A 14,956-nucleotide genomic window follows, 5' to 3' on the forward strand; every position below is an offset into this window, starting at 1 on the left:
GGTAGGGTTACTTATTTATGCCATTAATCTCTGAAATTAAATAAAATAACAAACGCTTACTGCCTACATGTTTCTTATTTTGTAAAAGTCAAAGACACTTTTTCATTTCTTGTATTGATCAAAAGCAAATAAAGGGACATTCGGTTACAGAAACAAAGTTAACAACACTGCCGTGTATAAGATGATAAACGGTGTGATATTAATACATATGGTTTCGCGAACGAAAATCTCAATGGCTTTTGGGGAATCTTATACGATAAAGCATTGAACCATAAGTTGGCAACATTATAAACCATACGCGGGCATTTAAGTTTTTAAACGAAACCTAATCCAAAATGGAGGACAGTCCAATATTCTGGAATGTTTGGAAAGGTATGTGTGGGTGTTTATATTGCACAGATTTCCTTTAAGATGGTTCAAGCAGTCGTCTTTTCGGCGAAATACTGAAATGCTCTAAAGTTACGCGGTGTATTCGGGCACGAAAATGAAAAAAAATGATTTGAAAACAGCACAAATAAAAAGCTGTTGTTGTATCGTAGGGTGAAAAACAACCTATGTTGGTAAGGAAACGGTGAGCATACGATTTCAACCGACATTACAGCACCAGGGTTGAAATTATTATTTAATATGTTATAGCTTATGCTGGTATGGGTGTATGGTGCTGAAAATGTCTGTTTTCAAACCAAAAGTTTTTATGAAAAATATGATAACTTAGGACCTTGTGCAGCGTATTATTATATAGCAAATATAACTGCGAAAAAAAACAAAGAATTTAAATAAAGCAATACAACACCAAGCGGTGAGAAAAAAACACAACACAAGTTACAACATCAATCTTATGACGTCAGGAAAACTGAATTTTTCGTACAATTGCTGATAAACTCGTAAACTTGGCCGAGCGAATGGTTATAGAAACATCACTCGGTTAAGCGGCTTTCTCAAGTTATTTACAAGGCGCACTTATGCAGTTCCGACCAGCGGCGAACAGTTGGCACTCCATTTCAAGCTGGTAAGTTGTGTATCTATAGTTGGCAAGTCAGTTCGCCAGTATGTCTCGTAACAGCGTCGAGCAAAAGCGGTGCCTCGTCTACATTGTTCGCATCGGCCTTGGCTGCCAGGCGTTCGTACAGCTCGCTGTGTTTAGTGCTACATTTCGCGTGATAGGCGTTACAAGACTTGGAATTTCCACGCCTGGGTTTGGTCTTTGTAGTCTAAGCAGTCCGAGACAGTAGGGTAGGTCGGCGTTACCCCTGACGATGCATGGTGGTAGGGGTACGACTGAGACATAAACTGATGGTGGCTTGCTGGGTGGGGTTGGCCAGTACCGTGGTGGCCAAGCTGAGCTGCGGACTGCTGCCCTGCCATTGACATATCTCCCATTCCGCATCCAGGTGCAGCGCCCGGGAAAGGCACAGATGGAAGATAGGACGCTTCCATTGTACCGAAGTAAGAGTGCGAGGTGTGGTAGTTTTGTGGGTAGCCAGTTGATGAAACTTGTGCATTGGATGTCGCAGAGTATGGTGAATGTGCAGCGTGAGCTACAGCAGCTGCGGCAGCCATGTATGGGGAGTTATTACTTCCCAAAGCACCGGTGTAACCGATACCTGGGACGTTTGATGCTCCGTCGCTGCTTGCACCAGGAGAGACCGAAGCAGGGCTCCAAATGTTGCTTGAACTACCGTTGTGTACCATACCGCTGTGTGCGCCATGGGATCCAGGTAAACTGATCGGTGCTGGGCCGTTGGCACTCATAAGCTCTGATGGCGTGACAGATGGTGCGATTTGTCCGTTAGATGACACTGGAGAGCTGGGCAAAGGTGGACTGGTTGACTGCGCGTGTGGGGCATGTGCTGAAGGTGCTCCGTGTTGCTGGAAGGGTGAACTGCTGGTAGTAGGTCCGTTCGCCGTTGGGGTAGGTGTGGTCGGTGGGCTTTTCTTCTTATTTGAACTTGATGAGCTATTATTGTTGCTGTTGGTGCTGCTGGCGCTTCCGCTGCTGCTGCTACCAGTACTACTGCTTGAATTAGATGAACTGCCACCTGAGCCGGATTTTTGTTTTTGCTGTTGTTGTTGCACTTGTTGGCGACACTTTGCTCGTCGATTTTTGAACCACACCTAAAATTAAAATGTATCAAAGTTAGTCACATGGTAGTTACATTGCATAAATGGGATTGAAAACAAAATGTAATTAATGTCAAAGTCGTCGTGTATACTGAAAACGTTTTTCCCATGTTTAAATTAAATTGAAAGAAAACAGATTGTTGGGTATGGATAAAAGTTGTTTCAAATCACAGACAGGCAAAAATTTCACGCCCTGCGTATATTTTAAACACATTAAACTTATAAGGTACGAAGAATTTGAAGTAATTGGTAATTCCAACGGCGGACGTTGCATGTTCCGCTCCCAGAGTTAACGTGGGAAGTAATGAATGCAAAGTGATGGTGAACGCATATAGCACTGCGGGGTGCGAGAATTTTATTAAAGCCCCAAGTTGCAGTGGTTCCCACAGTCGGCGTTAATCCAGCGCCCAGCGTTCGCTACAAAGCCCATGGCCATCGTTGCGTTTGCTGGCGCACAATGCGTCGACGCGACGCCGGTCCGTTGCAGGAGAGCGCACGCAAGCAGCTATGTGATTGTTAATACGCTAAAACGATAAGCATATTGTTCCCCCACGGTTTAATCCGTATTGTTACGTCGCAAAATCGTCCCACGGCCCACATGTTATTTTGAGCGAAAAATCTCCCACGCATGACGTCATGTAAGATGACGTTTCATATACGTTGATTTAGGAAACAGTAGAAAAAACGAGCGTCATTAATACATTAAAAAATAGCAAACAATATGCAAGCTTGAGGTTCGAACTATGTACCTTTGTATTTAATAGGAGAACATTTTAATTTATATTTATCATACCTGTACTCGGGACTCTGGAAGGTTGATCTTTAGGGCAACTTCTTCTCTCATAAAGATATCGGGATATCTTGTCTTTCCGAATAAAGCTTCCAAAATATCGAGTTGAGCTCGTGTGAAGGTCGTTCGCTCTCGCCTTTGTTTTCTAGACGAACCTAAAAGAAAAAAAATGGTTTAAAGTTTTATGTCACTCTTTGTTTTGCCTGTTTTTATGTTCATAACAAAATTGCCAACTTTTTCCCAACGCGGCATATTTTTTCCCCCACAAGCGACATAGGATATACATAAGCAGCTCATATTAAGTTAGTTTTACTTACTGTATACTGGTGGTGCCGCAAATTGCATGTTCTTAGCTCCTTGGTGCATTCCTTGGATTCCTATAAATAAAAGCCATTTAAGTCTTAAGCTATAAAACCTGAATATAAATACTAAAGGTCGCTACTAAACACACAACTTTATACTGAAGCCAGCATTCCTTTATACTGTTTTTAGAATAATCGTTCTGTCGGCAATTTTCCTGCATGCAACGCGTGCCTACTCTTGTTTCACGCCACATTAGAAACCCGATGATTAGAATTAATTGCTCTGTCGTTCAAATTACAGCAACGACGTTACAGCTTGTTAATTAACGGTCATTTTCGTCGCTATTGGGAATTTTTGAGTGGGACAAAAGATTGGCTAATGTAGGTTATGTAATAAAACACATTAATGGTAAACTTACGTTGGAAGTAACAAGCTGCAGAGTCGCCTTTTGGTTCAAAAACAAGAATTTGAATTAGAGTGAAATGTCCATCACAGAAAGAAGAACATGAAATAAAAGAAAAATAAGTTAGTTTAAGTCTAACGCATCAGTCACACATATATTACACGCTTATGAGTCCCTTGGGTGTAAATGGGCAGCAGGGAATACACTTTCATGGTTTTATGATAGTCGAATTGTAGACTATAGGGTTTAAATAGCCATATGGGAAATGCTGCTATATGCATATAACGCAAACGTACCATGGCAATAATAAATGTAAATATTTAAAGTTTATTATGAACTATAGCTTACCGGGATAGGTGACTGTAGGGTGAAGAAGATTCATATCGTGGCCTAAGCCCAGTCCATTCATAGCGTAGTGGGGAGATTTCAAATACGACATGTTAGGAATTGAACCTGCAATACAAAACTAACGTTACGGAATGCTGAGGTGAATCGTACAACGAGGTCACACGAATAGCGGTGAACTTAATGACTACACCAGGTGCCTTTTGGTCTTTTGTGTTAACGGCTATTGAAGTTGGCCACCATACATGCAGGGAACCGGTACAACACCACACTGCAGGCTGTGCAGGGCTCTAAAGCAAATATTCAAACAATAGCTGCCCAAGCGGACGTAATAGTCCAGCAACGCGTGCACGTGCCCTTGGTCATTTGAATGACCGAATTTTAAACGCTCGCCAAAGTACAGGGCGTTAAAACAATGAAACTGACCAACGTCGTCGGATTAGTGGCCGATTATCCCAAGTTTTAGTTTCACAATCAATAATTTAATTCTGTAAGTTATTGTTCATTACCGATAACTCTTGAAAGGGTTCATTTTAACGTAGTTTAATTTTCGGAGCAGCGGTACAAACTAAATCGCTTTCCATTTACGATTTTTCACACGCTTTCGTACTCGCGTGCAGACTGTCAAGCAATAACAAACTATATTCCAATATACAAACATTTATTCGGTCCCTAAACAGGGCAGTATTTGTTTTTATCGGCGTTTGTATTTCTATCTCTAGACCTGCAGTTCCCATAACATTCTGCACCGACGAGATTGTTTATGTTTATATTGGCCACTTATCAGCGCAACGATCAAAACAGAACGAAAACTGACAGACACCAAAATGTTCGTAAAAGTAACAACTTAATATTATTACGGGTTAAGATGAATAAGTTTAGCACATAACATGCCATATTTCCTAACTGTGTTTTTAATAACGCTCTTTCAGAGTCATGGGGGTATACGGGTGATTGTTTAAATAACTTTGTTTACTTACAAAAACATGGCCCATCTATTTCATCCTACTATATCGGTATTTGATCGTTTAATTATTTTAAATCTGTTACTTGTGTTCAATGCAAAAATATAACGAGCAGATAAATATTTTCCTATACCACAAACCACACATTTATATGATTGCGGTTTTAGGTGAAGTATTGCGTATTTATTCGAGTTATTTAATTATTAATACTTTTTCTCAATAATACCAAGCCTAAAAAACATTTGCATTTTTTTGCAATTTTGCTATATTCTAAAATATCTCATTAAAAATTGTTTTACGAACTCACCCGTGGTACTTGAAATGAATTTGTTTTTCGTTCAAAATGTCTTCGTTTTTCAACTTGAGTTTTTACTTTTTAAACTTCTTGCTTGTAGATTGTAATCAATCAACTTATTTTACAAATTTAATAAACCTCTATTTTTCAAAATTATCAGGTTGAAGCCTAATATCTGTAGAGAGAATTATAAAAGTTAAAATGCGAACTTAAGATAGCATATAATATAATGTGAATGCCTGATTTTCTTTGATTTTATTCCAATGTTACATACATGTATGCTCGAATACGACTAAGATTATTCGTGATTACAAAGACTGATTTGATTTACTATTTAAACTGACTTTTCGAACTGGGATAACTTTCAAGGATGGCTATTCTGCTAATGTATTATTATATGAGTTAGGCTTTTTTGCTATGCTTGGACCAAGTATCTAGATTGGGGAGATCCCGCCTTGTGACTAAGAGGACCACAAGCTACTTAATGATTCAAATGGAAGTGGTGACGAATTTAAATACCCGATTAATTAAAATCGAGCGAGGAAAAAAGAGAAAGGCGGGAGCGAGGGAAGGAGTGAGAGGCCGCCCTTGCAAGCGGGGAAGGCCTGGAAATTCGGAAGCAATCGCTTGGCGCCTCCGATAAGATAAAGAAAGAAACAAAGCTGCGCTCCAAGTGTGAATAGCGGACGTTGGGGGGTCGGAGCGAGAAGTCGAAATGAAGTGCGGCAAATGGTCTGCCGAGCTTGAATCTAGAGCATGAGACAAGGACTGGCCTGACCCGGCAGGTGCTACCACCCGCTAAGAATTGTTGTCATGCTAAAAATACGACCGTCTTTCAATCTGCAATTAGAATTTAATTAGGAAGATTCTTAATGGCAGAATGACGTCAGTGCGACGTCATCTGCCGGTGCAAGATTTCTCGCCTGGTATAAATTGCGCGCCTTCCGTACCCCGGAAATTCTACCAACCACTCGTCAGTCCATCTTAGCGCAACCGGTCCGCTCGATTTTAACTGACCAAAGCGTATCAAGTTACGTGCGGTACGCCGAAGCCCAAACTTATCCCAAACCGAGGGCATTTGAAAATAAGGTTTTCATATTTTTAAGTTGTAACGAAACCCCTGTGGTATAATATAGTCATGTACAATTGCTGAGTTGGGTAATTTTTAAAGTAAAACGGGGCAAATTGTAGTGATAGCAGATCTGAGGTCTCAGTTACGGCTTATGTTGTATCCAGACTGCGTACAAAGTGCCCGTATGTTCCCCTACCTTCTGTATTTGCACTGTGGCAGCGGCGATGGCCATTAATTCGACTGCGGCCACTCAAACACAGACCAGCAAGCACAGACATAGTTACACACAATTAGAATGGACGGAACAAACACAGAAGACGAAGGAAATAGACTGTTATGCACAACGAACACGATTTCGTTTGCTAAATTTTAAGGTGCTTACTTTAAAATAGATATTAACGATAAACAACCACAGCTGTCGTAACTCATGTACGACACGCATTTTCGCTTGTACGTTCTGTGTTTTTCCAAGTTATTATCTTACCAAAACATTGCGGAGCTTCGTTATTGTCTCCTATCTTAGATATTGAACAATTTCCTTTTCGAAAACTTCCGTTAGAGATAACGAGCTTCAGATCCAAAGTACGGATAGGAACGCAGTGCGAAAGGATACGAGTTATCACGCACTATCACACGTCGTAAGGTGAAGGAAACGCAGCGTGCTTCGCCATGATAACACGCCGAAAACATGTTCGGTAAAAGACGACCTGCCGTGTGTTGTATTGGACGTGCTGGGCTGCGAGTAATTGGTGATTATCCAACGATTAGCTTCACCACGTTAGTATTTTGTTAAACAGGTAGGGACTGTAGTAAGGTGGTGATTAACAGTGTCTTGCTGTGAGATGTACGAAACAAGACGCCCTGCAACGGACTGTAGGTTTACGGAGATGAAATTACCAGCAAGATATACAGTATGCTGGGGTAAGATGGTCCTGTTCTTGTCCCAATTGGCAGTTAAAACGGAACATTTGCCTATTTATAAAACCGTGTACTCAATACTTTAATATAGCGTTGTTAACTGTTGGGAAATATGGGAAATCATCTGCAAACGGTATTCCTCTTATACCCCACAGTACTATGCTTAAACAAGAGGAAATGCTAATCTATGCAGGTAACAAAAACCGTAAACCAAACAGAAAAAAGGAATAAGACCATCGTGCACATACCCTAAAACAGAGTAAAATATTAAAAACTTCCTATATATCTATATTAATGGCGGCCTTCGCTTATCTATACGCCGCCATATATATCGCTCGAGTCAGTTAGACGCATTAGACATTCCGATACCGTTGCTCGCTTTACCGTTGACATTGATCGAAACAAAATGGCCGACGCCATACATGCGGTTTTCGAATTTGTTTTAAAACGGGAGAAATACCTTAAAATAATAAGTTTTTAATCTAGATATTATGAAATGTTATGAGTGTGGGTTTTAAATGGAACAAAATCTTTAAAACTCATATAGTGTTGATCAGCAAAACTATTATCAACATTTTTGTTTCTTATTATTGAAATTTGTTTTGTGATTAATATGTTTTGTGGTACCTGTGTTACATAACTTTTACCCAACTTGCTTTAACCTTGCAGAGAGGCCGCATTTAACTATAAATACAGTCGTATTGCATTTCCAGTCGGGCAGATTTTTAGCTGTTTCTGTTGACTTAGTAAACATTAATTTTATGCGTTGTTTCCGAAACGCAGAAAATCGGAATAGAAGCAGCATGTGTTCATATACACTCACACTAGAGCGTTGGGAAAGCTAATATTAGCAAATGCATACTGCGAACCAAAATGACCCAGTTTGTAAAAGATTATGTAACTTTTGTTTTAGATGCAATCTTATATTTTCGATACATGCAAGATGAGATATAACGCTTGGATTATAACACCCTATATAAAGATACATTAACTACAACGTAATGTTAACAAACAAATCGTAAATTCCAGAGCGAATTAAAGATGCCTTAGTGATTACCACACAGCAGATAACGATGCGCTTTATACGGCTTAAGCGCGGCTTACACGGGAAAGCCTGACTCGGCCCAATCTGTAGTCGTATCAGCGTCATATTTATTGATGGTTTATCAAAAAAACGACTTTGTTCTCTGCCGAAAGTAGCGCTAGGCAGTTGTAGTAAGCGAATGCCGCATGCCACAAGATATGTACCGGTAAATAACTTACTAACTTGGCTGCAGATTTATATCAAAGAACTGCTCTTCGCCATGTTAATTAAGTGTGGCTGCTGTAAACAGAACGGCGGTAATAATTACACGCGTGTAGCTAAGTACGGGTAATTGCGAATATGTGGGACTTGTGCGCTGCAATTAGAGGTTTATTTCAAGTATTCAAACAATTATGGAGAAGCCAGTGTCTGAAGTTTGACCACGAAGCACGGGGCGAAAATGGCAACCGGAATTTTGGTGTGTTCCTTAATTTACTGTTGCAAGTGATGCGTGAAAAGAATCTTTTGACGCCCCTGGCCCTTGGATTTTTTAACCTCAAGACCTCAAGCACGCAATGCTTCAAGATCGTCTCCCTTAGCTTAGGACAATTCAAACATAAGGGGAGACATGTAACACCTGTCCAGCAGAAGATAAGGATGCTATGTACGCCCTTACAACCATCCAACAGCCCGGGGTTGCTGTTTCTGTCAACAGAACTGTCGAGTGGTGCAAATTACGACAAATAAGAGCGCGCTGGTCAATTTTCCGACCTACTGGAGATAGTTGCCTCGTATACGCCTAAGAAGATTTGTGCCTAAGTCCCGAAGCGGTTACTAAATTTCAAAACATACTTTGGTGTAGAAATTTTCACCCACAAAGACAGAAATTGCTTAAATTATATATTTTGTGGTAAGTTATCCTAACATTGCTTGTTAGTAAAATGGAAAATATTTAGGCAGTTTTGAAATATAAACTAATTCAAAAATGCAGCAGTCTTATAAAAACATTTTTTGTGTCATCAATTATAAGACATTGCTATTTATAAAATAAAATAGACATTTAATTAAAGAAAAAATAATTGAATATTGGCCCAAGGTATTGACATAAAACACGTATGGATCGGTGTGTTATTTTTAACATTTTAGCTGAAGAATTAACACAGTGAACTCTAAAATTTTGTCCAATATTGTTTTTGGTCTATTTTTTAAATCCGTTTTTGTTTGTGCCAATTAAATGCACGAAACTTGATTAGGACAATGTTTTGTAAAAGAAAATGTGGTTGACGACCCTTGCATGCATCTAATCTGTTGTTGCGTTGCCTTTGTTAAGACAGGCTGCACGTTTCTATAATCCTACTAACAAAAGCGAACTGGGGACAAATTAGTCGAACACAAGGCGAGCAAATCAATTTTCACCGCTGGAGTTTGAATCATGAGCATTTAGATCAACTTTTTTACGATTTTAAATTGAACTTTTTGGTTAACTGTAAGTCATTGGTCTATAACTAATTTGTAGAACTGACGCCATTTGCATTATTTATATTTTTACACTTACAATACTCCAAAGAACGTGTATCGTATTTTGAGCCACAAAGCGATTAAATTTGACATTTAAAAGTAAATTTAAGTTAAAAGTACATTTTCCCTGCATGTCGGGCATTTTTGTTTTACCGATCGCTGATTAAAATGGTGAAGTCCCATTGGCCAAAGCATCTGCATGCTGTGTGTGACATCATAGCAGGTTGCCAAGTGCCTTTGTTCCATCACTGTCCGACACGTCACGCCCAACAGTTCGTATCCACCGATGCGGACACGACTCGAAGGGGGGTATAAGCAATTGGCTCCCGACAACAGTCATGAGAAACAAACCAGTCACGAATTATAATGCCTCCCGCACGGAGCAACGAACATAATTTACAAATTGTAAGCACAAGGCATTGAATTTAGATTAACTATAGTTATAGAACCAAAAAATATGTTGTTTTGCTTTTTGTAGCTGGTATGTTTTATGTAGTTTCTTCTATGTTTCTAAATAAAAAAACACCCTAAAAACGTTTATCTCTGAATAGTAAAATAAACCACCACGCAAATATTATACATTTTCAAATAACTTGTCTGACTAGTTTTTTTTACCAGCAATAGTAAAAAGTTACAGGAGAGGAAAGAAATGTCGTTCTGTATTTTCCTGAACGTTTTGTGCAAATTAATAACCAAAACAGAAAAAATACATGAAATATGATTGTAATTAAGTGAAGACGATTTTTAGAAAGGGACGGCTAGCCTATATAGTAAAATGGAAAATGAATTACGTTTATTTGAAAGTATTTAAATATTATATTGAGATAAGCCCTAAAGATATATTTCAAAAATTTGACATTGTTTTAAAACCCTTTCATAAAAAGTTTGTTCATGCCACAATTCAATTGGTTAATGTGAGCAATTTTTCATTGTAGACTATCATTCCATTTAAAGCATAAAATATTAATTCCATAAAGAGAAGTACAAATAATTCTTTATGATTGTATTTCGACATTTGCAAAAATCTACCTGTTATATAAGACCAATTATCGAGATGGAAATTACTCAGATAAAATTAGGAATATTTGAAAGAACTGGGGGCCTATTTGTTTAGACAAGATGTTATTTCTAAGTCACAGGCGTTCTTATATTGCCGGAGGCTCTTTTTTTAAAGTCAACGCCCTTTATAGACTTAAGAAAGCATGTACAACGATTGTATATATAGGCTGCTGCAACAAGAACTTATGACACTATTTGTTCAAATGATTTTGTTTTGGACTGTGGGGTAAGACGGATACCGTTGGCACAAGATAACCCATATTTTCGAATCGTGTTCTAAACTATTACCAATGCTTTTTAAAAATTGTATAAGGTTACCGTTATTTAATTTTGTAAATATTTTTTGTTTGTCGCCAAACGAGAGACAAAAGAAAGTGAAAGTATGGACCATCTTACCCCAACCTACCATACACAACGCTATGAACAAAACCTATAAGTTAATGAAACAACACAATGCCAAATGGACAACTATATAGTTACAGATAAACCCTTCAACAATTAGACTCAAAATATTTTATTTGAACAATTTCTTTTAAAGAAATCTCATTTATAAATTTAAAAGGGATCCCTCAACAAATGGTTATTGCCTTGCTGGTATGTTGTAGTTCTCAAAGGTTTACAAACTCATAACTTAAACTTCAGCGTGACGAAACATTCCTAAACATGATATAGGTGGTCGAAATACTAGACCCCTTGGTATAAGGCGGGAATACTATTTTAAACCCTAGAAAGTATGTAATGTTTAAAAAACATTGCAACATTTTGGAGTTTTGGAAATTTTGTTAAATATCTTTTAGGTAGTCGTGCGTTTATGTTTGGAAGATAACGTTGTATAAAAAGTTTCACAACAATAAACATAATACAACTTATAAACCATAGTCTGAGTCATAACGCTTTTGCATTTCGATGTGGAATTGAAGCCAATAAACAAGTGAGTTGTTAATGAACCAAAGCGCTGACTAAACCAAAAACAACAGAACACTCAATCTGCGAGGGACTTTTCAAATGACGTCATCACGTTAGTTGATTCAAGTCTAAAAGACATTACACACCGCTAGATGACGCTAACACGCCAATGATAATGTATAAGCCGTTTTGTTTAGATTTACATTGAGATTTCAGCGTTTATCACAAAATCTATTGGATTACTGATAAATAAATAGCAAATTTGAACGACATTAGTAGTTGAAATCGTTAAAACATATTTGCTACTATTATTTATGTTTCTTTTACACTTTTTACAATATTTTAGGTGTACTGTCGAAAATCCAAATCGAAACTGGTCTTTCGTGATTTTTTTGTTTGTTTGTGTGCCCGGTGTTGTAAAGGGGACGTCACGCATGATTAGTCGCAAGAAGAATTAGTCCCCAGCTTTCACGCCTAATGGACGTCCACGCTGAAACATGACGACCCAGTGTACAGGCAAAGGTTGTTAAAAAAACACAAAAATTCTTATAGTTTTACACCCGCTGTATAATATTTGTTTGATTTGCGGCTGCGAAATGAAATTCAAGCAAAAACAAGAAGTGCGAGGTGAAACATCATACAGCCCGCCATTTTAAACCACTTCGCAAATTCCTAAAAGTTATAGCGACGGTTACAATATACAGTTGTGTATTTTTGGACCGATTTTCTATCGAAAGTTATCGTAAAACAATGACAAAGTTTGTAAAATTGCAAAATATAGTGCTTTTTATCAACTAATAAAACAGTCGCATACCAAATGCTAAACTATATTAAAACTTAAGTAAAATTTAATATGGGTTATTATACAGGTTATATAATTTTAACAGCGCTCACCCAAACTGAAATTCCGTTTCCAATTCTCCACATCAACTAAAATAAAAAGCGATCAATTAAGTCATGGGACTTGTCCTTGCTGAAGCAATTTTTCAACTCAATTTTTCTAAAAGTCTAAAATGGTTGACCCGCCTAAAAGCCTAGTAATGATAAAAGATATAAAGACGTTAAATACACGATTTGCGGTTATTAAAAACATTACATGTAACTTTTAAATTAAATCTAATAATACTGTAAGTTGCATTTAATCGATCAAACGCGCAATGTGGTTCATATGATGTAATATGAGTTTTTATATGGCCAGAGCGACGACCAGTAAAGTTAGAGAGATTGGTAAAATGTCAAAATGGCGTCTTTGCTTCTAACAAGGTCTGCTGTTTTATTGATTAATATGCTGAGTGTTTCGTCCTTGCACTAATACTACAATGTCACGTATAGGTTTTAACACACAGACACACGCTTCCTTTTCAATTTTTTTACTTAATTTGCATCTACACATTATAGAAGTTTTCTGCTAAATCTTAAAAAACTGCGAACAAATTATTATATAATTTTCATAAACTAAACTTTTATGGTTATAAATCTATGTAGAAACTGATGAGTTTGCTTATCTCCACGGAAATGCAACTACAGTGGTCACCCGTATGTTGGACGGGAAGCGCGCACTGAAACACGCTTGTCAACAACGCGCTCTTACCAACATTGCTTTGTATATAACTTCTACACTTACAGTGTAACTCTGACCAAGGCGATTAAATGTTCACGTACGGTGTGCTATTCTTTCAGCTATATATTTAACGCTATTCTCGGGGTGGTATATCATATAGAACATCAGATTATTATTTGTCATTTCAATCGAAATGATCAAAAATACTCGCGAATTTGGGCAGCGCAAATCGATTATTCAAAGAATTAAATTTTGGAGTCTGTATTATGTCAAAATGCGATACACCGATTCAGACTTAGCGTAATTATTTAAACCTGCGCTTTGTATATGCAACATGTATTAGATTTTACCGAAACATCTCACTAAGACTAAGCTACATCACTGTACAGTGAAACCATCAAGCTAAACATTTCCAAAATGGCTAAAGTGGTTCTGCCATTTATCTATCCCTTCAAACAGACAGCACTTGAAGCTTACCACTCCAAGTCGAAGCCAGTGGAGAGTGGACAGCCAGCGAATTACTCGGTAAAAGCAACTTGCTGGAAAGTTCAAGGCAAACGGTTCGAGTTGAAAATTAACGAGTTTTAGTGGTCTCTTGCGGGTGGCTTTGTGTTCTGACATGCCACGCTTATGTGGGTGTCGTATCCTTTGAAGAGTGCCATGCGTCCCTTGTCTCTGTACGCTTCCCCGATTGTGATTAATTATGATCGATTGCCTTCGGAAAGTCGGGACAGCCTGGGAGTTTCAGACCCTTGTGGTAGGAGTAAGAGAGAGTAAAAAATCAGCGAGCAGGAGGAGTGGGAGAAAGCGAGGGGCGTGACGAAAGCGAGTCTTAAGAGAAGCGATAATAGCTTCGACGTGTTTCGAAAACTTCGCCTTTGCTGTTTATTTGTAACAATAACATTTGTACAGGCCAGAGACGGATCAGTGACCACGTTACTGCAGTATATGCTCAAATGCAAGAGCTAACCTTGACTAACGACAAGTGGGACATACGGTTCAGTTCTCTTATCGTTAAAACCATCTCCAGCATTACGACTTGCGTTGGAATGTTCGGTTATAAGCACGGGCCGTTACGCTGGTTGGTCCCGCATCCACTAACGAAAAAGTCAACATATACCATGCATCATGTGTTGTAGACCTCAACCTAATACAAATGGGGTTGGTGTACAGGGGTGTACGAGGTTATAAAAATGCTGTGCCCGCTTTAAACCAACATTGTGTAACTTGGAGTGCTTCTTCAAGCTGGACTGTGTTGGTGGCACAGACTTACAGGTTAACATGACACATACACACCAATATCAAACTACATAATTTTAACTTGTATAATGGTATAAAAGGGGTAAGTACGATGCTGAAATTAACAATATAATATTTGCTTGTTTTTTTGCTATATGCGCGTTTAGAAACCCATGGAATTTTGATTATATCCTGTAACGTTACTACTAAATTTTGCTTAAAATAGTTTTGCTATTTCAGTTATTTTAAACAGTTGTTACTCTATAAGGTGCTGCGCCTATGATATTAAACTATTACACGAGTCAACGTATACATGATAGCATTGATGATCAGCATGTATATAACTGGTTGAACATTCCGTACAATTTGCTTGCGATGGTTCGAAGAGAGACAAGAAAATTGATTCCGCAAGACCGGCCATGGTCGCCACATCTGAC

General features: G+C 38.3%; 1 protein-coding gene across 1 annotated transcript; it reads right to left on the minus strand.

The window, feature by feature from the left end:
* Positions 1-95: 95 nt before the first annotated feature.
* LOC149736875 (uncharacterized) lies at positions 96-12,750 on the minus strand. The gene is made up of 7 exons (XM_089876200.1): positions 12,614-12,750; positions 5,235-5,397; positions 3,966-4,070; positions 3,633-3,659; positions 3,229-3,288; positions 2,915-3,066; positions 96-2,115 (listed from the first exon to the last, which is right to left on the minus strand). The coding sequence occupies exons 3-7, from the start codon at positions 4,054-4,056 to the stop codon at positions 1,168-1,170; spliced, it is 1,278 nt and encodes a 425-aa protein (XP_089732326.1). The 5' UTR covers positions 4,057-4,070; positions 5,235-5,397; positions 12,614-12,750; the 3' UTR covers positions 96-1,167.
* Between the last annotated feature and the right edge of the window lie 2,206 nt (positions 12,751-14,956).

This window comes from Ciona robusta, chromosome 4, assembly GCF_009617815.1.
Source record: "Ciona robusta chromosome 4, ASM961781v2".
Lineage (NCBI taxonomy): Eukaryota > Metazoa > Chordata > Ascidiacea > Phlebobranchia > Cionidae > Ciona > Ciona robusta.

Excerpts from the sequence above, each read along its gene's own strand:
- LOC149736875 (XM_089876200.1), bottom strand. The coding sequence starts at position 4,056 with ATGTCGTATTTGAAATCTCCCCACTACGCTATGAATGGACTGGGCTTA. Across the intron at positions 3,660-3,965 it reads CCCTACAGTCACCTATCCCG|GCGACTCTGCAGCTTGTTAC; the intron begins GTAAGCTATAGT and ends TTGAACCAAAAG. Across the intron at positions 3,067-3,228 it reads TGCGGCACCACCAGTATACA|GTTCGTCTAGAAAACAAAGG; the intron begins GTAAGTAAAACT and ends TTTTTCTTTTAG.